Below are 26,390 nucleotides of genomic sequence, written 5' to 3' on the forward strand. Positions count from 1 at the left end.
TTGGAGGGTGTGGGGGTCCGAATTAAGTTGATGTTGCTGTCCGGTGTCCGGTACGGATACCAGAAATTAGGATTGCGGACGCCTCCCGCGTTATTTTTTCATGTTAGATATTTAAAGTTGCAGACATTGAGTCGCTAATTATGTCTTGATTTTGGTTGAGGCAACCTCTTCTCCTACCTCCGAGTCTCGAGTGCGGATCGAGAGGGAGGCGATGGAGTTACCCCGATTGCTGACTGCCGCTATGGCCATTGTTTCGCGACGAGCGTAGTTCACCGCATCAACGTAGGCTGCGCTATCGGATTTCACATAGTGTTTTTTAAAACCTGAACAAAAAACCGGCATGAATTCATCCATTTGTCCGTGGTGCCTCGTGAAGAAAAGCACTGTAAGGGCCATCTTTACACTGTGTGGATGATAAGACAACGCGTCAAATAATCACAAATGATGAGTCGTAACCCTCAATAGTGGTAGTATTAAGAAATGAACGCCACAAAAATGAGCTGGAACGTTCCAAGGTTTAAAAGCAAAAATCAGCATATGTTATTCTTGTTTTTTGATAAAAGTAGCAGCACTGCAATGGGTAGTATGCTGCTACGCATGTCGTTTTTAAGAAGCCTAAGGCATTTTCCAGGTTTACTTATCCAAGTGTTCGGCGTCAACGTGCGTCATGGATAGTTGAATCTTCCGACTTTTCTAAGGTAATGCACTGTGTTATTCTTTGTGACCTTGCCCCGCCTTTCCCGGTACCAACCTTTCCCGGTGCTTTTCCCGGTTACCAAATCCACCAGCCTGCCACTGTAACTCTATAGAGTCTTTACGGTTGTTTTCGCCAGTTCAGTCGTCATTGCTTTTAGTACTAGGCTATTAATTGCATACTTGACGTACTTAGGTGGACAGAGGTCAATCATGTTTATTACCAACGTATTTATTTGCTTCAGCATTGGCTTGGTATTACAAAAGTCGGACTAAGAAAAGGCACATACAATTGACGTAAAGGCTGAAAGGTCAATTTTCATGTACTATAAATGTATTTGCTTGTTTAAGCGTTGGCTTGGCAAAACAAGTCGTAATAAAAAAGGACACATACACTTGACTGCACTTTCTTTACATCATATGTATGTGTCCTTTTTCAGTCCGACTTGTGTTGTACCCAGTGCATCCTACAAATGATGTTCAACCAACTAGCTCGCCATCAGGCGTTACGGTTACAGCGTTACAACCCATGTAGTTGGCCTGACGTTACCCTACTCCGTGCCTGCCCTTAAATTCCCGAGAGATCTGTGGAAAGCAACAGAGTCCGGAAGAAAAAAATGACATTTGGAGCAATACCAAGCTGACATACAGTATTTAAAATGCAGTATATTGAGCAAAATTTCAAACTAATCACACACCACTGTTTTGGCCATATCACATTTGGTCACCCGTGCAGCCTTCAGGTTCTCTCGATGAAGAGTCGGCTATGTTTTCGCATCGCCACAAAAGATATCCCTGGTGACCCTACTACACTGCAGTAAATCATGCCACTAAAAATCTTTTTTTTTTCTAATAACAGCGCCGAAGCAACACTGTTTGCCTTGAGTTCATTCGAAGTAATTAGAAAACAATGGCAGTTTCCAAAAGAGGTTTTTAGAGAAAAAATAGTTCTCTCAACAATAGTACACTCGGTGTTGTAACTTTTAGCCGATAGCGCTGAAAGCACGGTGTCGCAAAAAATGTGGCGTCGTCGGCGGCGTTAACCATAAGCGAAACGAAAAAATCCCGTAGCGGCCCCTGAATCCCGCAGTATTGTAAAGTGCTGCGGATTACATGGCGCCTGAAAAGTATTTATGCTACATGAACCGGACGCGACAAGGTTATTCACTCTATTCTTAAAGGCGAACCTTAAGTGTCCTGGAAATATTTTGTTAGAATATTCAGCCTGTATATTTAAGGAAAAGGATGGTTCACAACAGATGTGACACGGTGTTTCTAGCTGAATGATCGAAGCCACCCTTTATTTCGCAACCTTTGCTGTAAATCACACGAAGTTTCCTGACATCCGCGATTTTAAATTCCCGGCTGGAAGGAAATTACGACTGCTTTAAAATAGATTTAACTTGTAGCGCAGTTCACTTCCACGTGATATTCAAAATAGCCTGTCTAAACAGAAATCTGAAGTTTTAAATTAGGAAGTGGACATTTCAGAAGTGGCGGGGGAACTGATCTTCCTGCCATTGGGTTTATTTTACAGCGTACCGTTAGCCCACGGAGTTAGCGACAACGCCGCTTTCAACTTCTACAATGGAATTCCATCTGTGGGCTTCACGTTTCGCCCACACAAGGTGAGGTGCACATACTAGCAGGCAACGAGTGGAATGTAGGTACGGGAGGGTATTCCGCCCCTGAAAATGGTCTACGAATATATGTCTAGCCCTTTATAGCAATATTGGAATTGCCGTTTTCTCTTATTTTTGTGGTCAGGAGGTTCCATAACTAATTTTTCTGTATTTGCTGATATGGCCCAGACTCTAACCCATTTGTGATGCACAAAAATGATATAGTAAATATACCTTGTACGATAGATAATATGGTCTGCGCTGATGACACAAACGTTTTTTTCTTCAGACGAAACTCTTAATGTTGTTCAAACAGAGACAATGCTTGGCTATCCCAAATTGTCAATGGGATTAGCTCAAGTCAACCGTAACTGAATGTCACTGAAACAAATTTTTTCATCTTTAGACCCAAAAATATACCTGCTGGAAGTAACTTTTCTGTGACATGCTACAAGCACCTACGAACTAGCCAAACATCATTAAGATTTCTCGCCGCCAAGTTTTCACGAGCGCCTACTTTGTTCATACTACATAGGTTACATAAGTTTTCGTTTAATCGGTAATATAAATAGTCATCGAACCTTTTGCCAGTTAAGGAAAACCTCAACTATACTTTTCACTAATTTATTCCCCCAACACTACGCATTAGTTGTCAGGGTGCGACAACAATTTCCAAGCAGGGAAAAATTGCTTACACAACAAAAAAGAGCAATTCGTGTGATTGAAGACGGGCCTTATAATGAGGCCCCCCGAAGGATTTTTCTACAACATTGCTTGCTCACGATTAAACGAACTTGCGCAAGAAAATTGATCGTGCACATGTATAATCAAATAAAAATTGGCGAAGAAGAATATGAAAAGAAATATACTTCAGAAAGCACGTGCTTTCTCAAGTATTTTTTTAAAAGATACTATGCAGTACTGCATCGCATCTGTTTTGTCTGGCCAAACACTCGTGATTAGCCTCTTTTAGAGAGTAATGTAGAAGCAGAAGCTACTTTTCTTTAAAAATAAGGTTCATGTCTATTTTATAAATAGCGGCTCCATATTAGCCCTGCGTATTCTTGCAGCCTTACAAAAATGTGCTTGAACTTCTGCCAGCATTAAACGCCCGCCGAAATCTTGTTGCATTTTGCTCGCTTCTAGGCACCCAGCTTTGTTTTTTCCATTACGCAGTGGAATAAACAGTTGCGTGAGTTGGTTGAAATCTATGACAGACAAAACAACCAGCGCGCAACGGCAACGGGAGAGTTACAGAATTGCACAGGGCAAGAGCTTCGCCTCCCTCTTACATTCGTGGTTACATAGAAGCGGCGAAGAAAACTGAGACCCGCAAACGAAGTCGTTTTTGTGCTTGTGGTTTTTTTACCGTCCGTGGGCATCTCACGCGCGACCCTTCCTTACTGCTTTTCGTACTACGACGCACGTGCCAAAATGCTTAGATTAAAAAATTGAAGCACTTTCACTCAACGTGAAAGCTGTCGAAGTGCGGAGCACTGATTTGCAAGAGCCTCTGTGGCGCCCTCACTTGACTAGTTTCAGTATCAGCCTCTCGTTCATACCGAAACTAGACTGCAGCCCACAAAAAGCCTATGAAATGACACTGGACTTTGTATACATTAATTTGTGTAATTAATGGTTTAATTCATATTGTTTTCTCAATTTATACCATTGAGTCCTTATTTGCGGCCGAGAAACGGCAGCCTCCGTGACAACGACGCAAGTCAAAATCACCCCCATCCCTTTGCAGATGAGTAACATGTGCGTCTGTGGCGCAATGGGACCGACGTCAATTTCGTAACGCCAGAGACCTAGGTTCGATTCCGACGAGGGGAAGCGATTATATATTCAAAGCCTTTGTTTGCGCGCGGGACGCCGTGACTACGGCTGCCAGACTACGTGATCCCGGACCAGCTACGACGACGGGCAGGGCCCCTAAAGCACTCGGCACTAACACCCTTCTCCTCAAAATGTTCGCCCACATACTAATTATACTAGAATTTTCCTTTCTGTATAACTGACTTTGTTACTTTCGCCCTACGTTTCGTTACATTTTCACCCCGCTCTTTATTTATTTCACCTTTATTTCGATATCACAATCACGCTCGCAGAAGTCTTCGTCTCACATCTGAGAAGCTTTGTCATTGCGCCTGCCATAGCTCCCCTTTTAAGATAGTGCCTGCGAATGCCGTACCATTACAATCATTTCGTGATTGCCAAAAAGCACAGATCTGTGGCGTGTGTACGAGCAACAGAACTTTGGATTCTTTGGTCGCATTTTTACTTTAAAGTGGCCTGAAAGCAATTATGAGCACAATAAATGAACCAGCGCAATCGTTAGGTTGGGTGTTCAACGTCATCTGTGCCAAGCATAACATTATTACGTGCAACGGACAATGCTTTCGTTGCAAAGTTTGTTCCCTGGTTCCCACCCTGTCCTGCGTGCTTTCTGGCTCCACCATCTTCAAGTCCGTTATCGATTCTGTCACTTGCATCACGGAGCTGAAATCTTACAATCGGACGGCTTTTTTTCGCACTTCAGGCGGAGAGAGGCGTCGTCTGCTCAGCGTCAACGGGTCGCGGCGGTGCCTTTGCTTAATTAGCGCTTCCTGCAGCACGGCTTACGCTATCGTGCTCGTCCATATTTATCTTGTTTACTTTAATACCACACTTCTCGTTAAGGCGCGTTGGCTAGGCCGACACGACGACAACGCGATGGCGAGTATTCCCACAAAGCGAAATCGCAGTCGCAGCCTCTCAATGTAGTATATAGGTTATTTCCAAGCAATGCCAAGTGCGTCCACATGAGCGCACGCCCGTGAGCGCGGGCCTCTCGGCGACCGCCCGCAGTTAACAAAACCAAAAAAGTGCCTAGCCTCAGTTGCGCGTGCCTCGCGACGTCCGCCCAGCGTCCCCTGCGCCGTTTGTCAAGACCAGCATCGTGGCAACATTCGCCGTAATCGTGGCAACATTCGCTCGGAACGAGAAAAACGCGTCATAGCGTACTTCCCTTCAAGGTGATGTCCAATGATTACCACTTCCAAAAAATGAAGGAAGCTCACACTTATAGATGACGGAGTAAAGGTCGTTGCGGCAGCGAGGAAGGAGCAAATCGACTGCAATCCTGGACTTAAACCGTTATAATGGCCATGAACGTTGGGTACAGCTTCCCTACCTTCATGTTTTACGCGGTAGTGGGAGGTTACTTTATTTTTTTTCTGCATTTTAAAGGGCATCGTTTGCGAGTCATATTAGCGAATCGAAAGCAAAACTTTTTGATTGAGCTTTGGAACTATCATATCATACGTCAATGCATTGTTTATGGCACAGGCACGATTTGTTCAATTTTAAACTCGTGCTTTGTATGTATAAAAAGGCATTTGTACTTTCAGAAGACGAAATACTGATGTGTGCATCTTGCAATGTTGGTATGTCTTTATATAGAGTAAGCAGAGTTTCCTCCCATCCACTTAAACACAACACAAGGTAGGCTTGGGGGGGGGGGGGGGGGGGGGAGGATATAGAGCCGCGGCCGGCAAGCAAACCATCCCCATAGTATATTAATTGGCAGCACAGGCCACGTAACAAAATGAACGAGCAGCCTTTATAGAAAAATCAAAGGGGGAATAATTCTTTTGCGCAATCATATGCACAGTCCAATAAAGAGGCAGGCGCGCGCGGCCCCAAAACTCACACTACTTTTCCGATACCACTTGCAATATCGGTTACGGTGTACGTTGATAAACGCACGGTCACGTAGAAGTTTCCCGGAAAGCAAGGGGGGGGGGGGGGGGCGTTGTAATGCACCACGCACGCGCTCTAACAAAAGTCCCTGTGCCGCACCGTGGAACACTTCGGCTGGTATTTGTTACGGTTATAAATGTTTGGTACCGATCAGAATAACGGAATGGAATACTACAGCTGCCTGCGTAAACACGTGCATGGCGCCCCCATAACCCGACCAAGCTCAACATCGGCGTGAACGAGCGGGCAATTAAACAATATGTAAACCGCCGTCGGTTGAGAAGGCATGTACGCGCTCACTCTAACAAATTTTGAATTTTGAGGTGGTTGTCTAGTCAATCGCTTGCATATTTTAGACTCCCATATGCACAAAGACATGTCGTCGCCGCGAACGTGTGGTGACAGGGTCGTTCTCTTTTTGCGTGGTGTGGAAGCGTAAAAGTACCGCTCCATTTGTTCCATCAGCCTTTGCAGCCTGAGCGGATTCCAGAATTCATACAATGATAGGTATATATATTTATATATATAAACGCGGAGTGTCTTCTTTTGGCATACACTAGACCTCGTTCCCTCAAACTCCGTTAACTCTACATTGCCGTGAATTCAGAGGACTGCGCATTGCTGAACTGACATCTTATTACTTTCACGAGTAATTACACTTAAGATCATAATTCTGTTGTGACGGTCTTTGCCGCAAGAAAATTGCTTCGTCTTCAGTAGTGGTTTAATATATTGTTCTACAGATTCCAAAGAGTTGGAAGACATTAAGCGTAACTCAATGGGCTAAGAATTCTGAAAATAACTACACGCAAGTCCTCGATATATCTCCAAACGCCAATTGCTCATCTAGTAACTAAAGCGAAGGCTTGCTATAAAAAAATACCAACTTTGTGAAACGCTTCTACTAGGTTACTAAAAGGGACACGCAGTGATTTGTAAACATTGCGGGATTACTAGCGCAAAATGTAGTCCGTAGTCCCTAGGCCATGTTTAGACCGCTCTGGGTGCGTTTACACGAATTTATTTAGTAGAAAAATAAATTCGAAAATGCTGCCCTCTTCTCTGCCTCCTCGACAATTTTCTGTGGCGTCTTCGTGTGACGTCAGGAAAAAACGACATGCGTCCGCGACAGGACTCGAACCTGCAATCTTCTGATCCGAAGTCAGACGCCTTATCCATTAGGCCACGCGGACGTTTTTTTTTCTTTATTGCTTGCTTTGGCACATACAGAACACAGACATTCGTTCACAGACAGCCGTCAACCTGACTTTAGTTGACGTCATGTGTTTAAAAGTCCCTTAGGTGTACCAACGATTCCATGTCTGCAAGACATTCGGGCGGATTCGACACATATTTTTGATTTTCCACGCATTCACTCATTGCCTCTCTAAAATACTGTCTCGCGCTTCGCGCATCGATGTCAGAGTACGTTGCGACCATTCTTGCTTTCCAAATAGAGCTCAATCCAACAAACATGATCAGGTCGTAAGGCATACCATCCTCGCTTTCAACAGGCAAGTACCGTATACTTTGGGCATCCACAGGCAGATCTTTTTTCAGAGTTCCAGAAAGCGCAAAAGATGCATATAATGACATTTGCTTACCCCCTCGCAGTCCTGGAGGTTCCCCAGCGTTTTCTATCGCCTCAATCGGCAGTTGCTTCTAGCGGGAGTCCGACGCGTTTGCATGATCGGATTTTGGCATCACTGCACCATAAGTTCCATGCAAAAGGGCAGCCAGGAAGAAAAAATTGTGAACATTTATTCGCGCAAAGTTACGGTATTTTAAGTGCAGAACACATTAGGGGCTCGCTTTGTCGTCGTAGCTCGCTCGCTGGACCGAAGTAGAGCTGCACGGCGTTCCGCCGCAGCGGCTGTCGTCGCGGCGTAACCCAGAGGCTGCGAAAGCCAATGCAGGTACATTTGAGGCAAAATATACGTAATTAACTGGCAGCGCCCGCGTTCGTTTAGTTAGGAAGACTCGTTGGGTTGTTTTTAACGACAGTAAGCAAAGAACGAGAGAGGGGGATGACGGGCGCAGGAGGTCAAGCAAGGGAAAGTTACGTAAAAGAACTGAAACTAAAGCGTGGCAAACTGTTCGCATGGCGACGCAGTGAAACATCCCCCTCGCGAGGGGCACGATCAAATGCAGAGCATTTCCGGGGGCGCACGACGTTAAGTAGTTTGCGTTACGTTAATGTTGTTGGACTTGTGGCAACTGCTGACGAGAGAGCGCTCGTCAGCAGTAATTTGAATGAGTCAACGATATAAGGCGCGTTCGTAGGGTCCCATTCTGTGTCAGCTTTGTGGCGCAGTGGGTAGAGCACCATGTACATTGCGTTCCGCCCGCAGGGTCGAGAGATCGAAACCTGGCGCCGGATAGCATTTTCTTTTATATAGTGTAGGGGGAGGGGTGCGGACAACGACGGTGCGGACTACGACGGGACAACGCGGGTGACATCTTGAGTTACTGAAATGCTCTGCATTTAAAAACGGCCCAAACGGAACGCAGAAAGACAGACGGCCCCGTCCCAAAGCGATGCTGCGGCGCAGAATATCGCAGCAGCAGACGACGCGCGCCACCGGATGTTCCTGCAGACGTCACCAAAAAGCGAGGCATCATGGGCAGTCACGCTCGCGCAGTCCGAAGAGAAGGACGAAACGACGTAGAATAGCCACGCGGGCGCAAATGGGATGTTTTGATTTGTAATAACTCCACTAACTAAATTATTGAAGGAGGTAATTACATGGGCATTGATTAAAATGAAAATGTGAACACCCATGTATCAGTAAAACCTATTTCAGGGCCCCTTTAAGCATTCGCCTTTATCTGCGTGAGGAGTGCAACTTGCTTGATAGAAAAGTGTGGTCCCACCTGTAACTACGGTGTCGAATAGAGGATTTATCATTTTTGCGCTCACAGTAAATGTTATTGGCAGGAAGAAAAATACGCCCATGCACGCCGTGCAGATGGTTATCCAACGAAGCTGCAACGTGCAGTTCCACCCTCACCGCCGCCGCCCCTACCCGTTGTCGTGTCTCGAGCGGCGCTTCACGCTGTAGCTCGCTTCGCACGGGCTCTGCAGCGAGAACGTTTTAGGGGCGAAGCACCTCAGGCCTTCGCGCTGTCCGGGGCTCGGCGTCCGTGTACACAGTGTTGCGCAAGCGCGAAGAGCATGGGATTGGATTGGATTGAAATGAATTGGGTTGGATTGGATTGCAACGGACTGGAATGGCTGGGATTTAGATTGGATTCGATTGGATTGAAATGGGTTGGATTGAATTAAATTGAATTCTATCGGATTGGATTGCATTGGAATTGTACATAGTGTACACACGCGTTGTCAATAATTTACATGCGCGAGTGGGCAATGCCACGGGTGATTTACGCTAAGAACGATCCCCAGTGCTTCGCCCACTCGTCATGATTCACTTCGTAGAGATGCGCGAATTTTTTCCCTCCACGCGACGCGCCGTCGCCACCTTCCAGTGTCGGTAGATGCGAGAGGACAGCTACGTCATAAAAAATCCCAGTCACTTCTTCAAATCCTTGCCACCCTGGCTTTTTCCCACATGCGCATGCGCGGAAGGAGTTTTCTGCTAAAACGCAGAGCGTGGTTTTCCTTTTGCCTACCCTTATTACTCTTGGCTTTAGAACAAATGGGCGGTACAGTTACGGCACCCGTAAGCAACTAGCCCGTATCGGAACATTAATTCGGTTCATAGAATAAGCTGTTGGTAGAGTACGAAGCGTGGCAGATATTATGTAATTAGCGCAAAATATCTAAAGCAAGTCCGTGCCCAACTAGTAATGCATTCATAATCAACATGCATATTCACGGCGCAGAATATAAGATAGACTTTAGGATGGTATTATAAAAGCATTGCGTACTGAAGATGCCACCCTGGCTATTATACTGGGGAACCAGTAAAGAATGGAAATAGCTCATGTACGGCATTACTCCGCCTAAGTGACGGACCCGCATGTCAACGGGCGCGGGCGTTTTGAAAGGAGATGCTTGGATGCTTAATATCGTCGCCTTTTCTCACGTTGTTTGTTTGTCGTCGCTGCAGTAGTTTATCAGCATATTAGGTCAAAAACGCATGAAAACAGCGTGTTGTATTTTCAAAATATTCCCAGTAATGCACTACTTGCGCGGCGCGGAATAACATCCAGCTGCGGTGATGAGGCACAGCGTCAACTTCCGCTGCCCTTGTAAAGTTGCATGTGAGTATACGACTGACTGCTTTGCACCTAAAAGTGCAGCTAAGGTCTGTTGTGTATATATATGATCGTGGCCGGGGTCCACGGTTGTTCACCAAGCCTACATGCCTTCGCAGGTACGCTATCTAAATGAATTAGAAATGGGAAGATAATACACACATCTTTCTCGCCTTACGTCTGCGCAGAAGCTCACCTCCGGCTGGTTCCCGTCGTACCACACGGCTTTCGACACACTCGAAATGTTCGAGAAACAGGTGGACAAAGACTACGCACTGACGTTGCTCTGCAGCCAAATGTATGGGGCGCTTACGCTGAAACTGGCAGAAGACACCGTGCTGCCCTACAGAGTCACCGACCTGGCGCAGGAGCTCCGGGCGGGTTTCATCCAGCTGCGACCCATCGGTGCTGACCTAAAGGCTCACAACATCAACTTGGGTACGAAAGATATGTCTTTGAAGAATGCTTGAATGGCTTTCGGGCGCATAGGGCAGAGAATTACATTGCGCAGTCAGGTACAAGCGTCGGAAAGACATGAACCACCGCCGATAACGTGGCACCAGCTCACTGCTTCATCAAGAGTAACCGACTCATTCCCTCCCTGCCCTGCACTCCCAATAAATGGGTTTCCAGAAAACAGCTCACTCCCACTTCCATCGTTAATCTTCCATCGTTATCTATCCCTCTCATCACCTGTCATTACATTACCCAGTATTACCGGCCCGACAGATAATACTTTCCGCTCTCTTGACCTGCACTCGCCAAGGAAAAAGAACCGCTATTTGATAGAATACGAACCAATACCTTTTCTCCCCAGCCCAGGGCATCGTATGTTTCCAAATCAATATACTGATGAATTCCAATTCTCTTCAGAACCCGGTACTCTGTCTCACACTATAATGCAGTGCGAACGCAGTCCCTGCCTTCCTCCTCTCCCATCCCTTCTTCGCACCCCTGAGCTGCGGTAGAGCCTGGTGACCAGCAGCCATCTGGACGTGCGGTTTTGCTATCGTCCAGCCCGAACGATTCCTGAAAATCTCATCAATTACTCATCTAGGGAAGCACCCAAGCTTTCACGGCCTCACTAAACGTTTTTACGACTTTTAAGCACTTATCAAGAAACAGTAAAATACTGCAAGCTGGGAAAACAAAACCCTACGATCGCCCATCCTAACCCGTCAAAGTGACAAGAATATCCCTTTCACTGATCGCAAACCAACAAACTCCACTCCATTGGAAAAACAAAAGCGCGCTCCCGGCCCCCCTTCGTGGAAGTGTTTCGAATTCGAAAGTAAAAAAAAGGTCCCAGTAGATGGCGCTATCAGTCACGCACGGCTAGTGTGCCCGCATGTTCCACCTCGCCGCCCCTCGGTGTAGGCTGGAGACAACCGGGTCTCGTCGTACCATGGAGGAAACAAAAAGCTATTTACTGCATGCCCAGTACGGCAGCCCCCATGTTGAATCCCATCGGTACCACGTTGGGTCGGGCAGAGCGCTGCTTCAAGCACGGGGTTCTGCTATCCGATTGCCGTGCGCAGGCGCATTCTGTGATTACAAAATACCTTTAGAGTCAATGAGAACTTGCTTGTGGGCTTGTTGGTAGATATTAACTGTCAAATAACTCCGCTAACTATACGAAACGAAGACGCCGGAGAAACACACGATGTACTCACACGAAAGCGCATCCGTGTGCGTGTGCTTCCGCGGTCGGGTATCGTGTGTTTCACCATCTTTATTCGTGTCTGTAAACATTATAGCGCCTCATAAGTGCATTATGTTTGGTATTGTGCAGGGACAGGTCCCGTGAGAGGCATGTCAGATTTCGTAGTTCGCTCATATTCAGTCGTAAGCATTGTTTGAAAAAAAAAAAAAAAATAACCACAGCCGCGAAAGCTGTATTGCCACATACCTGCCCAATAAAGTATAATTGGCAAAACTACGACATTTAATCGTTGTAATTGTGCAAATCGATAATATGTGCTCAATCAAAACAAAAGAAACACACGAAAACTAACCTGAGTAATAATATCACAGAAGTCTATCGGAACTACTCCCTTAACACGATTGAAAAATTAATGAAAATAAATAACACAAACAAAGAAGCGCCTAAGAACACCAGCCGCCACCCCGTGTAGTAACAGAAAAAAATGATAGTTTCTGAGGACATTTAATCCGTATATTAAGTGTAGTGTAAACAATGGGATACGCACTATGTCATTTAGAGAGGAGGGGAAGGGCGGGGGTGGAGAACCCTCTAAAAAAGCGAGAGGGAGAACTTGAAAAGCAGAACAGGTAAAAACAACAAAAACCAAACAAGGAACCAATTCAAAATTGGAAGTAAAAACTTCCTGGCTGCCTCCAGCTAACTCTACAAGGCCTTCAGCTTGTTTCTTTTTTCCTTATTCGCGAACGTTACAAATTGGCCAGCGATGAAAGCAGACGTCGAAGCCGTGCAAGGTTGGTCTGCACCTTGCAACGGAAACGTAATTATGGGCCCTTTCTGGGCCTGGTTATGACCTCCCCCCCCCCCCCGCCCCCTTCCCCTTTCCGGCCTCCCAATATATGGGCGACCACGGCTCCATGCGGCGCACGCCAGTAAATGTAAATGCAGATCCCCAGTAAAAAAAGACAAAAATACAATGAAACGAAACTAAAATTCGGTGCTGCGATTCAGCGCGCCGCTACCTTCTTCGCGTGTGCTACAAGTTGGTGTAGTGTAACGAAGCCCCTGGGCCTCGCGTCAAGCCCGCCTTTCTCGACGTATTGAGAATAATGAGTTGGCGCGAATGGGAACCGATCTGCTGGCTTTGAGAAGTGCTATGAAGCTTAGCCTGGCGAGTGGAGAGAGAAAGAATGCATTTATTGGTAAAAGCGAGGTTAGCCGAGCCATATCGCTTAGCATGCTACGCCATATGAGGGAACGAAAACATGAGAGTCTGTGAACTGAAATAAATAAATAAATAAATAAATAAATAAATAAATAAATAAATAAATAAATAAATAAATAAATAAATAAATAAATAAATAAATAAATAAATAAATAAATAAATAAATAAATACGAATGGGGAATGTCAGGTAGCTTAGGGGTTAACAGCATTGTTCCCGACTTCTTTCAGGCTTTACAGCTAGGTGAAATATTTTTGCACCCTTCCAAGTCCGAGCACTGTAAGGAAAACATTACTAAAGAATCAGAATCAAATACTAGAATGAGAACTCAACGGCAAGTTTGCAAAACTCAAACTCTTTCTTTATCCCGCTCTACACGCTGTTTGCCAGTCCACTCTTGTGTGAATACCGCGGAGGAACTTCGCCAAAACGCTGGAAATGATTATGTAGGCCGCTGTAGAGAATGTGATTTTGGTTTGGCCTCGACCCCAGCCTACTGTCCCAACCAGCTGTCCCAACTCGACCTTAACACCCAACAGAAAGGAAGTACCTCCCCTTTTTAGTTTGCAGCGATCCCACATAAAGCGCTCATACGCAGCATTCCATTTCTGGGACACAACAAACAAGCACGCATGCCCAGTGAATGTTTACGTTCCAGCTGCAAATGTAAGGTATTCAGAAGATAGATCAGGGGCTCGCTATACCGCCACTGCTAGAACATGGTGATGATGACAACCACGGTCTATAGTACCGTATCTACTCGATTCTAAGCACCCCCTTTTTTCCACGATCGCAATGCCGTAAGTATGCCGTGTTGCAAACATTCGTGTTTGCAATGCCGTGTTGCAAACATTCGAGAGTAAAATAGGTACAGACAGTGAACCCACCGCGTACGTCTGGTGAGGGTGACACTTAGTCACCCTCACCAGTCACCCTCAGTTACCCTCACCCTCACCATTCGAGTCCGCTGTGCCGCTTGGGCCACCGCTACAGTACCCTTGCAGGCAGCTTCTGTTGCGTTCGAGTGGTTTGTAATTGAAAAGTTCATGCATGACTTCGCCCCAACGTCAACTCAGGCCCGCTTCCAGGCATGTGAAACCCACCTTGCGATGGTTGTTTAGAAAAGGGGTGCTTAGATTCACACGTAAGAGTTTTTTTTCCAATTTTTTTCCAGAAAGTAGAGGAGGGAGCTTAGAATCGGGGTATGCTTAGCATCGCGTAAATGCGGTACATACAGAACACAGTCCGGAACAATACGGACTTGGTGCTATGGTCGCTCTTTGCTTGCTGTCATGGCCGTTGTAGCGTCCTTGAATTTTAAAGGCTTGCAGAAGCTCCAACGTCCTGAATTTACTTTAGGGCGCTTAATGCCGCAAATAATTGATGCCGAAGGGAACAAGACACAGTGGTTGAATTCTGTGGTTTAATTTCAGACTGGCTTGACAAGGAGCTCCAGCTGTTCGAGAAGGCAGCTAAGAATTTCCAAGCAATGCTGGACAAGGGGGACCTAAAAAAGTAGGTACCCTTTCGGAAAGTTTACGCTTCAAGTTTAACTCACACATGCCATCGTAAAGCCGCGGAAAGCTAGTGCAAAAGCGTATGCAGAAAGAATTGAGGACTGGCGGGCGCTCGCCTTGAAGCGAGCTTTTCATTTCAAGATAGGGTCCCTATCTGCCATAAGTTTTGCTCGTTATTACATAACTATACATAAATGCTTTTCCGACTTTGCCGCAGAATGATTGACATTGTGCATGCTGTGATGGGTTTTCTAAGCAGCGTATATTTAGAGAATAATGCGACAGCTTAACTAGACACTGCGCTAAGAGTGCCGTGTTTCAGAGCGAATTACGTGCTGCCTCAAATTTCCTGCATCTAAAGAAGGTTGACAGTATTAACGTGTTTGTTTAATGATATCAAGTCCCAAGTGCCAAAGATTGCTTTGTGTGTGTGTTTGTGTGTGTGTTTGCGCAGCAAGTCCATTACCCGCATGGTGAACGAACGGCTGGTGTTGATTGAACGCGCCTTCATCAAGCGCGACGGCCTGATGAAAAAAGCCAACGTCAGGTGAGCTCATTGCGCTGTAGAAACTTACTTTAATGATTTTGAGCCGCAACATAGGCTAAGACATAACTCTGTATAAGAATGCACTGCTTGATTATCAAGCAGGCGCATTTGAACCAGACAGTGAAAAACAGCAGGAACGGAGGCCTCGAAAGAACAGATACACTTAAGCGTTCATCAGAGACACTTAGGCGGGGGGAAAGCGTTATTTTATTGAGCATAAAAGTGGGTGATTCTCTTTTTCCAGAAAGCCGCGAGCCAGCGCAGTAGCCTGGGCGCTAGCTATCAGGCATTTCTGGTCCTCGCAGGGTCCAGGGTTGCCAGATCTAACGATTTGTCGCCAAACTGGCGACTTTTCGAGATTCGTGGCGACGGAAAATTCAGTGTGACGAGTTGGCTACTTTCTGCCTTCTTTGAGAATTGGTGATCTCATATATTTCCGGGCCCTTCCGATGCCCCACTTTCTACGAAAATGGCCCTATATGACCTTTCTGTGCATTTCACCCGGCGATACAAACTGAACAAACAGAACCGAACAAACGTTCAGCCAGATGACGGTGATCTGGAAAGTTTAAAATAGGTTCCGATGAAAAAGTCACTCAAACACACCACCGTACAGAGCTTCTTGCTGGAAGTAATGAAGATTTGCCTTGCTCATTTTTAACATCCGCCACGTGATATATGAATAGAGTCAAAGCCTTCAAGAAAGACTGTGTTTCAAGTGTAATGCTTCAGTAGTTTACGGGAGCTTGAGTTTTCATGTGGAGTAGTGGGAAGTGTGTATGACTATGTATAATATGCGCGGGAATGTAAAGAGGCAGCCAAAGTGGTAAATCATGGTGTGCAGCGAACACCCCTTCTAAGTCTTCGTAATGTTTGAATGCTTTACCTAAAACTGCATATTTTAGCCTTTTTTAGGCAGTAGTCAACCGTTGTCGTTTGCCCCGACGACAGCAAACGAATAAAATTTGTAATACGGCTTTGTACTTCTCCACATTTCTGCATTTTTCCGCAAAGGTAATCAAAAAATACTTATAACATCGCCGGGCTGAAAATGGCGACGTTTCTGGCTCCTTTTGAAACATTCACTTTAAGCTGGCGACTTTGTTGGCTACTTTCGTCACTTTCCCGGCGACGTTTCCTTCTGAGGACCTGGCAACCCTGCTCGCACCCTATAAAAACTTTCCAATTTCTGACACGCTGTCCATATGAGGGACTTTAAAACAAAGATCCGTGAACCGTTTCCAAGATTTTTGTACTTTTTAAGTATTGAAATTGCGACACGCTATCGACCACGTTCAGAATTTCTCTCCATGCTTAGACTTTCGGCAAGGTGTGAACCCGCCTCCCCCCCTCCAAATAGCCCAAAGATTTTTCACAATGTATATCACTTCCTGTGCATGCCTAACGACAGCGTTATATGGCTAGCCGGCGCCGGAATCTACGTTAAATTAATGTGTTTTGGAGTATTTATTTTCAGTTGTATCATTTGTCGTAGTATTAAGGAGAATAGTAAATGCTGTCGCCCGTAAGCCACCCTTTCGTGTAGGAGACGGTCCTCTTACACATTTCATCAACAGTATTGGGACTGCGGGCAAAGGGGTGAGTGAGTGAGTTTGAGAGGGAAAGAGGTTCCCAGCCTGCACCACATATGTATCGCAGGGAAAGAAAAGGAAGGGCTGGGGGCAGAAATATGGGTTGAGGTAGTCGTAGAAAGGTGGTTGGGGCAGGAAAAGGATGGGGTAATGGGGAAGAGAAGAGAGATCTACTATCAGCGACCACCGTCCAGGGACAGCAAAGCTATCAGCGGGCTTTTATTTTCAAGAAAAAATTCATTGTTTGAAACGAAAAATCAGAAAACTCTACAAGCATTAAAATAAAAATAAAAAGACACTAAATGTTAAGAAAACTTTGTTCTAAAAATTGATCTTCGCTGTCGACTTGGATCCTTAGTAGACACCTTGTCTTGTTTGTTCTTGTTCTTGAACTTTACTTGATTCTTTGATATTGGCTTGTTGATCTTGTTCTTCATGATTTGTTCGTGGCCTGACTTGACCGGTGTTACGAATGGGCCAGCGCCGCAGTACTTCCCCGCATCACTCCTCGGCTGTGCGGCGAAGCCACTCGTGCGCCTTCGAAAACAGGCGCAATCATGTCGGCAACAAGTTGCGACAAAGCCTCGTCAGACGCTTCGCTCTCTGCGCATTCGGCGGCTGCCTGCGGCGGCTGAACTTCGGCGGCTGCCTGCACGGCTCGTCTCCACGCTCTTCAAGGACACAGAGGCAGGCCCCGGTGATCGCAACGGACTCCTCCTCTCTCCCCTCTCTCGGACTCAACGTGCCCGAGGCTATGAACGGCTTACGAACTCTGGAAAGAGTGTTGTGCGTGTTCCAGCCTGTTGGCGTTTGACCGTTACCGCTTTTGGGTATAAATAGAGCTGCCTAAGCGTTGTAAACCATTCCTGTTAGAGCAGCGAATCGATGTTGTCGCTCTGCTCGAGTCCTGTATTGTAACTTCGCCCGTCGGGGCATTGTTCTTTGGCTTCGGCTCACCTCTCGCTATGAAGTAAACAGTTTACGTTGGCCTATCAGCTCTGGACGTCTTCCCGGCTGCAGTCGGCCTTCACGGTCGCAACAACTGGTTGGCAGCGGTCGGATGGCAACTTCGTAACACCTGAGGCCGGCGGTGCGAGACCCAACACCACGGACGTCAAGGCGGCTTCGGACTTCGCAGAATTCACGGCGGTCAAGGGTGAGTGCGGGGCTTTTCTTCACTGAGTTTTACCAGGCTTCTGAGGATAGCTGGTAGGGCGTGTGTTTTTGTCGCGTGGGTTATTCGCGCAAAACATTTTTGGAGCAGTGGGAAAGCAGTACTCTAGACCGGCCATGAATTTGAAAGCGTTGAAAAAACCGCAGTTGTTGGAGCTTGCAAAAGAGTTGCGCTTGGATGTTACGGACGCACTGAGAAAGCCAGAGCTGATACAGGCTATACTCGCTGTCGGGGCTGACGATGAGGAGCTGTCGGAATGCATTGAGCTGATCAATGGCAGGGAGACCGCGAAACGTCAGGCCGCCGAGGCAGAGGCTAAACGTCAGGCCGCCGAGGCAGAGGCAGAGGCTGAGGCTGAGCGCCAGCGTGAGGAGTTCGAGAGGCAGATGCGGTGGTACGCCCTCGATATCGAGCGAATCCGAAGGGAAAGAAAGAGGCTCGAAAGAGAGAGACTCCAATGGGAGAACAAGAACCTAGAGCACGAAATTCAACTCGAGCAGGAAGAAGCGAAGCCCGAGTTAGAATTGTTGCTCGAGAAAGACCTCGTTGTCGTGGATAGAGAAACTGGCCACGGTAACGAAAAGAAAGTAGCAGACGCTCGGGAGCGCGAGTCGGAAGCGACCGTTGCTGCCCCGCAGCGCGTCAAGGTTGCGGAGAGAGATAACGACGGCGCATTAGCTCAGACTGTCCGCAGAGGGCAGTACGTGTCCACTGAGTGTGATAATGTGTCGACGTTTGTTTCGGAGATCTCGGCGGAGTGTTCGGAGGGTTCAAATACGCGGGAGGCCTTAGGAACGGCTAGCGGCGTGAACGTGAACATTTCGCGAGATAGTGAGGTTTCGCTGGAGTGCGTAGGCCATGAGGCTACCGAAAGGCAACACGAGCCCGCTGAAACGGAGGTTGTTTCTTCGGACGGCGGCAGTTCAGCAGAGACCTACGTTGTGGCAAAGCCTGCTGCCGAGGCAGCGAACGGTTTGCACGGTTCAGTTGGAAGTCGTGACGATCTCGCCACTGAGCAAGCCGATTCCGTCCTGCCACCAGCTCAGGTAACTGACCTCGAGCAACGGCCAGCCGAGCTCGTAGAGATTCAGGTGTCTGGGGCGGCTGAGCCGTCTTTTGAGACAGGGCAGCATGGATCTAGTGTAGCCTTGACAGCCGCAACACAGAACGAAAACACCCTTCGGTGTTCGCTTGCTGAGGGTGTTGCGAAAAAGGCGATGGACGCCGAGATAGGGTCTGTTGGAAGCTACGAGGTGTGTAATGAGCACGTCGTGCCATTGTCACTCCCAGCTGATTCTCCCGACGATAGGCCCATATGGGCTAAGCTAGTTGAGGTTGCGGTGGCGCCTGTGGCTGAGCCGAAGTCGGGAACCGATCAGCCTAGAGGAGAGAACGTAAACACGGTCCGATGTTCGCTTGCCGAACGCGTTCGTAAAAAGGCGAGCAAGAAGGATAGAGGGAAAACCTCTGCGCGCACTTGCGGCGCGTGTTTCAGTGCAGGCACGCGAAGGGACGAAGCCGTGAGCTCGCATCGCGCCAGGGGGACGCCGCCTCCAAAAAGGAGTGCACGCCTTACGTTCGAACGCTGGAAAATCTCGCTCGCTTCTCCGCGCGCTCGGCCTTCGTCGAAAACAACGGCCGGTGTCATTTCACGCGGTCCCAGCAACGTCGAGGGAACTGCTGCTGACGTGAACGTGAGCACTTCGCGAGATAGCGACGTTTCGCAGGAATGCGTAAACGATGAGCTTTCCGAGACGCCGCACGAGTCCGCTGAAACGGAGGTTGTTCCTTCGGACGGTAGTGCGGAAACGAGCGATGTGGTGGCAAAGCCTGCATTCGAAGCAGCGAGCGGTTTGCACAGTTCAGTCGGCAATCAGGACGATCTCGCCACTGAGCAAGCCGATTCCGTCCTGCCACCAGCTCAGGTAGCTGACCTCGATCCACGGCCAGCCGAGCTCGTAGAGATTCAGGTGTCTGGGGCGGCCGAGCCGTCTTTTGAGACAGAGCAGCCTGGTTGTAGTGTAGTTCTGGCAGTGAGGAAGCAGAACGGGAACACGCTTCGGGCTTCGCTTGCTGAGGCTGCCGCCGTAAGCGCGAGGGACGACGAGGTAGTGACTGTACGAAGCTACCCGGTGTCTAAAGAGCTCGTCGTGCCCGTGTCACTCCCAGGTGATGCTCCCGATGATAGGCCAACATCGGCTGAGCTTGTTGAGAATCCGGTGTCGCCTACGGCTGAGCCGAAGTCGGGAACCGACCAGCCTAAGGGAAAGAACGTAAACGCGTTCAGGCGTTTGCTTGCCGAACGCGTTCGTGGAAAGGCGAGCAACGAGGAGAGAGGAAAAACCTCCGCGCGTACTTGTGGCTCGGGTTTCAGTGCGGGCACGCCAAGGGGCAAAGCCGTGAGCTTGCATCGCGCCAAGGGAACGCCGCTTCCAAAAAGGAGTGCGCGCCTCTCGTTTGAACGCTGGAAAATCCCGCTCGCTCCTCCGCGCGCTCGACCTTTGTCGAACAAGACGACCGGTGTGCTTTCACGCGGTCGCAGCAGTCTCTTTCAGAGAACAGGCGCACCTAAAGTGCGATACAAGAAAGGGAAAAGCTCGGAGCAATGATGAGAGCTCGAATCGCGGCTCTCAGCGCGAGAAGTGGCCTGTAGATGCCTGACTTTCTCAATTTCATTGTTTTTCCTGGAACAGGTTTCGCCCTTTACGATTACATTTCTTTTTGTGTGGGACATTTCCAATCACGCGAAATGTCAACTTTCAGGTTTGTCACTTGTCTAAAGTACTGCTGGGCAAAAAAATATAACTAGAGTAGTTAGTTATTCGCGTACTTTTCGCAACTAAAAGCCTGGTAGAGCTTCAGTGTGGATTTGTCTTCGCACTTGCCGGCGATGCGGTTGTGTCTTCCTGTGTTGTTCTGTTGCTTGCCTGACCAAGCCAGAGACGTTCTTGGGGAGCCACTACTCGTCCAGTGACCCGCCCGGTGAAGCTCCAGCACAGTGTCGTACAGCCCAGGCCTGGAGTCGAGCGTCTGCCGAACACTTCACTTCGACAGTATCCCTCCGGACAACGGTTGTAGACCCTTGTCCATCGGGATCTCGGACCCCCGGCGGAGAAGCTGTTACAAATGGGCCAGCGCCGCAGTACTTCCCCGCATCACTCCTCGGCTGTGCGGCGAAGCCACTCGTGCGCCTTCGAAAACAGGCGCAATCATGTCGGCAACAAGTTGCGACAAAGCCTCGTCAGACGCTTCGCTCTCTGCGCATTCGGCGGCTGCCTGCGGCGGCTGAACTTCGGCGGCTGCCTGCACGGCTCGTCTCCACGCTCTTCAAGGACACAGAGGCAGGCCCCGGTGATCGCAACGGAGTCCTCCTCTCTCCCCTCTCTCGGACTCAACGTGCCCGAGGCTATGAACGGCTTACGAACTCTGGAAAGAGTGTTGTGCGTGTTCCAGCCTGTTGGCGTTTGACCGTTACCGCTTTTGGGTATAAATAGAGCTGCCTAAGCGTTGTAAACCATTCCTGTTAGAGCAGCGAATCGATGTTGTCGCTCTGCTCGAGTCCTGTATTGTAACCTCGCCCGTCGGGGCATTGTTCTTTGGCTTCGGCTCACCTCTCGCTATGAAGTAAACAGTTACGTTAGCCTACGGCTTCTGGACTTCTTCACGGCTGCAACAGCGGCTGGCCGCTCGCATCATACACGCTACCACTCGTATGTCGGAGGCCACGGAGCTCGGATTGGGTGCCCCCGCCCGGTCGCAACACCGGGGATATTGATCTGTTCCGCATGATGGTTTGTGATTATGTGTTGTTGTTGGTGTTCCGCTTGGTTTCCTTGTGTTGTTATGGTGTAAGAAGGGAATGGCTGGAGATGTGGGCAGAGTGCAGACAGGAAGGCTAAAGGCTAGATTTTGGCCGGTAGCTCACTGTTTGACAGCGTTTTCGCATTTCGCGTTTCTTCTTAGTCGCTCACCCATTTGAACTGTCAGGTACACACTTTGAAGGAGGCGATGGAACTCAAAGTGAAATCGGAAGGTGTCGGTTTTAAAATATCTAAAATCACTAGTAATACCATAGTCCATCGGTACGGAGTATGATGGAACAGGCAGAGTAAAAACACACACGTGGCTGTCATGGCGGCACCGCTTTTTATGCCGTTGAAACAAAAATAGAACTCCAGGCGACAACTTCAGTTTTTGGTACCTAACGTAGGAGCCTGGCGTTCGGCCCGGACCCCGAAGACGCGTACGCGGGAAAGGCTTTCCCTTTCCTCATGGAGCACGTCTTCCGCGCCAAGACCACGAAGGACGCCGACGAAGTGGCAGGCATCTGGCAGCAGGCCCACATCGACTTGGACATTCTGACGCTGGCCGTGCGCACGGGCAACATGCTTCTGAACCTACATAGGTTGATCTGACCTACAGTTGCGGTCGTTTGCCCCCTGGCACACTGTCAGTGCCTTTTTATGATGTGCATTCACAGGGGCAACGAACTTGACATGTCACACTGGCATCCATGGCTGTTGAACTCTTCAAGATGGCGTATACTGAACTGTACAGTAGACCGCACAGTGTGCAAGCTTCTTAAATCATGCATTAGAGGGCTGCAGGTAGACTATGCGTGGTGAATATTTTTTTAGTTATCGTTTGAAACGTTTTATTCGTGTACACGTGATTTTGTACAGCTTCAGTAAGTACTCGGGAGTCTTGGCCAAGGTAGCAGGATAGGCAGGCGACAATTTATTCCGATAGAATATTTTGGCCGGTTTTTAAAAAATAGTAGCAACGTATTATGGCCTCGATGTATAGAGACATTAAGAAGGTCGTCTCGCAGATAGCAAGACGCCCCCGTGAATTTGCGCATCTTTCATTTTAGTCACATGGGGCCGTCGCCTACATAACAAAAAATTGCTAGGACGACAATTTCACCTTCGGTGTCATTTACGGAACTATGCATAAATTCCTTGGATTTATTACATTTACATTTATGGCCAATTTCAGTACGGCAAATTCTTAGGAATTCATCATTTTCATCACCTGGCTCACACAAAACAGTTAGTTCACGATTTATGGTATATTATGTATTATAGCGTGCCTAAAATGGGCTGAACAATTCATATATCCAATGCGTACAGACAATTTGTTCTTACCTGGATAGAAATGCGGACGGCCATATTACTATTCAAATCTCTCTTCGCAGTTGAGAGGGTCGGAATTTATTTTATGTGCATTTATGTTTAAAACGAGCATTACACACGTTCAAGGACACATACTTCCATGAAGATTGCTGAATAAGTACGGGACCACGTCTTGGCCATTTAGGACCACGTATAGCTCAAGATGTGTATAGAGGTGCGCGAAGTTTGTTTATTCAATTCAGTAAACCTGTTCTCATTGACCACGCCTATCCGCATCCCGTGATGTGTCAGTGCATACCGGAGTTTTTGCTCTCGAAAGTGCCAATGATCAGAAAGCGTGCCTTTTAAGGCGAGATGCACATGCATTGGCCCCGCGTATGCACCGTCAAGAGCAAAACTTCACGCATCACGAAAGCAGCAATTTTGGATTATTTCTCTACAGAACGGCAGCTCGGGGTATTATGTGGGGTATTTTCCAGATGATTTATTAGTTATCCGAAATCTCACATGCGTACCACAGTTTGTGGGCTGCTACCGGAAGAGAAATAGCCTACAATTTCCATTTTTGTGGTCCATAAAATTTTGGTCAAGGGTGCATGTGGCTCATGGTTTTGAAGGTTTGATGGTCTATTGAAAACATATAGTTGGTACATTGAAATACAATATTTTATGCATACAGAAGAAGGTCCCAGAGTGAAACACTGTCGGGGGGTCCTCCTGTAACAACAGTATATGGTGCAAAAATTTCCAGAGGTGAAGCAGCATTCGATTGCGGTAGTGTAAAAAAAATTATACAATAAAAAGTGAAAACATGGCACAGAAAGAAAAAGCATGGCACGGGTTGGTTGTGCGAGTTGTTCACCAATGCGTTAAGTGTCAAGATCCGAACAGCTCTCAAAGAAGCTTTTTAATCTACAGTGAAGAGATCTTAGGGAACGAGACAATTTAATTTCCACCGGTATTGTGTTCCAGAATGCAATGCCTGAACGCGGAACTGTTTGTTTGCCGTAATTGGTGCGTGCTTTTGAAAGAAGGAGGTTATGATGCTCAGAAACTCTGGTAATGTTAGTGTTTGGGAGGTGATCATGGGGAAAGCCATCAATGACGATGACATGAGAGCGAAGGCGATAGATCAGTTGTCCTAACTTGATTAGCACTAAGTGTCTGAGTGGAAAGATTTTCAAACTGTTGTAAATGGAATATGTAGGTGCCGTGTAAGTGCTGAAGCTGATTATGCGTATAGCATGGTTTTGCAAGTGTTCAATCCCAGATAGATGCGCTTGGTAAGTGTTTCCCCATGATGAAATGCAATATGTAATGTGGCTGTGAAGAAAGGCAAAGTAAAACAAACGAAGTATGTGAACAGGGAAATAAAACATGGTCGCAACAAGACACGGATACGAAAGCATTACTTCTTAGTGAGTGATTTAGCATGCAGATTGAATTTCAAATGGGGGTCTTAGGTAATTCCCAGAAGTACAGCTGATCTATATGCGGCTATGCAGTGATTACGAAGAAAAACGGAGGGAGTTGAAGGAAGCTGCCTTTGATGTGAGTGAAAGATCATAAAGCTGGTTTTAGCGGGGTTTATATGAAGCTGGGTTTTTTTTCACACCAGAGATAAATATTTCTTAGATCGTTGTTGAGTCGCTCCGTTACATTGGTCAATATTTCGTCCCCAACAAATAGTGTGGTGTCATTGGCATAGGGGGTGCAATTCGTGTATTTAAGGCAAGTAGGTAAATCAATAATGTACAAGTGGAAAAGGAGAGGGCCTAACAGGGAAACCTGTGGTACACCTCTGTTATTAGTTGCTCGTTGTGATAAGGAATCTAATTTGCACGACTTGATACTCGCTAGCCAAATAACTGCGCGAAAGGGTTAAGACGGACCCACATATTCCGAGCGATTCCAATTTACACGAAAGTATAGTATGATTAATCGTGTCAAATGCCTTTGTAAAATCAATGAACAAGGCCCAGGCCCAGAATCCCTTGTCAATAAATGTTTTGATGGCGTCAGCAAATGTTATCAGAGCTAACTATGTACAGTAGTTAGCACGAAAACCGAATTGTTTAGATGTAAGCAAGTCAAATTTGTTAAGGTAACTGATCAGGCGGTTAACAATGAGTTTTTCGATGAGTTTGCTAAACGGCAAGATAGTGATTGGGCGATAATTGGACAACATATCACGCTCTCCTTTTTAAACAAAGGAACAATTTTGCCCTGTTTCAGCTGGTTGGGAAAAATATTACTCTCAAATACTTTGTTCACGATGTTAGCGAGTACACCTTATCTCACGGGATACAAGTTTAATTTTGGAGGTCATGGTGGCGTCCAGCCCAGCTCCGGTGTTCAAGCTACTCAGTACGACGTAAACTTCATCCGTCGATCTGGGGCGTAAGAAGAAACTATGGGGGCAGCGGGGAAGGTGAACTGCATGAGCGTCCTGAATCGGGATACCCGTTCAGAAAAAAACATCGAACGCATCTGCTATATTGTCGCGATTAGTCCAGCACCGAGTACAATGAGTAATTTCGATGATTCGAGGTTCTGGGTTAGCCAAGTTTAGAAATTACTTAATTAGATTCCAATTTTGTAATGATTTTTACTGTTTTTCAGGATTTGAGTTTGGTAGTAGGTTTGTTTGGTTTCTTTTAACAATTTGGTCAGTGTGCGAGCGCATTTCTCTAGGCGGGCTTGGAGAGCTAGGTTAAAAGGACGCAGTTTCACTTTTTTCTGCAGATCCTCTCGTTTGCGCATGGACTGCAATAAGCCGCGTGTAACCCAGAGATTTTTTTGGGTGTTAGAACGCTCGAAGGTCCCCAATCTTGATGGGCATGAGGTGATCGCTGTTTTTAGTTTATCAGAAAACATGTCGTATGCCTTTTCAGCATTTTTTCTGGATTTATATTCTTTCAATTCGTAGTAGAAGTTGTTTGAATAAACAGCCGGGTTAAATGAAGCTACACCCAGAATAATACGTTTTGTAGGGTTCTGATTTTCGATAAGTAAAAAGATGGGGTAGTGATCAGTAATGTTGAAATGGGCAACACCAGCAATCCGAGATAAGATTATGTTTGATAGGACGTGATCGCTCAGGGTAGACGGGCCAAGTGGAATGCGTCTTGTAGGCGAGGTAATCAAAGAATTCAGATCATGACCGTGAAAGCTGCTTATGTAATATGAGCAGGAGGCATCATTTATGAACGAGGTACGGTCAAATTATAGCCAGACGGACTCTACTTTATTTGTTCG

The 26,390-nt window shown here is 47.1% G+C and overlaps 1 protein-coding gene and 1 non-coding gene across 2 annotated transcripts; one reads left to right on the forward strand and one right to left on the reverse strand.

Annotated features, from left to right (window-relative positions):
• Positions 1-7,179: 7,179 nt before the first annotated feature.
• Trnar-ucg (transfer RNA arginine (anticodon UCG)) lies at positions 7,180-7,252 on the reverse strand. The gene has a single exon. It is a non-coding gene; the product is annotated as a tRNA-Arg (tRNA).
• Positions 7,253-14,604: 7,352 nt separating this feature from the next.
• LOC144180571 (N-acetylated-alpha-linked acidic dipeptidase 2-like) lies at positions 14,605-22,758 on the forward strand. The gene is made up of 3 exons (XM_077708901.1): positions 14,605-14,682; positions 15,139-15,231; positions 22,208-22,758. Exons 1-3 carry the CDS (start codon positions 14,657-14,659, stop codon positions 22,410-22,412), a joined length of 324 nt encoding a protein of 107 aa, XP_077565027.1. The 5' UTR covers positions 14,605-14,656; the 3' UTR covers positions 22,413-22,758.
• The last annotated feature ends 3,632 nt before the right edge of the window (positions 22,759-26,390 follow it).

Source organism: Haemaphysalis longicornis, unplaced genomic scaffold, assembly GCF_048455015.1.
Source record: "Haemaphysalis longicornis isolate Haplotype H1 unplaced genomic scaffold, Haemaphysalis longicornis Haplotype H1 scaffold_4, whole genome shotgun sequence".
Taxonomy (NCBI): domain Eukaryota; kingdom Metazoa; phylum Arthropoda; class Arachnida; order Ixodida; family Ixodidae; genus Haemaphysalis; species Haemaphysalis longicornis.

What these genes read in the sequence shown, in the direction of transcription:
- LOC144180571 (XM_077708901.1), top strand. Translation starts at nt 14,657, where the DNA reads ATGCTGGACAAGGGGGACCTAAAAAA. An exon ending in GACAAGGGGGACCTAAAAAA is followed by an intron (nt 14,683 to 15,138) that starts GTAGGTACCCTT and finishes GTGTTTGCGCAG; the next exon opens with CAAGTCCATTACCCGCATGG. An exon ending in ATGAAAAAAGCCAACGTCAG is followed by an intron (nt 15,232 to 22,207) that starts GTGAGCTCATTG and finishes TACCTAACGTAG; the next exon opens with GAGCCTGGCGTTCGGCCCGG.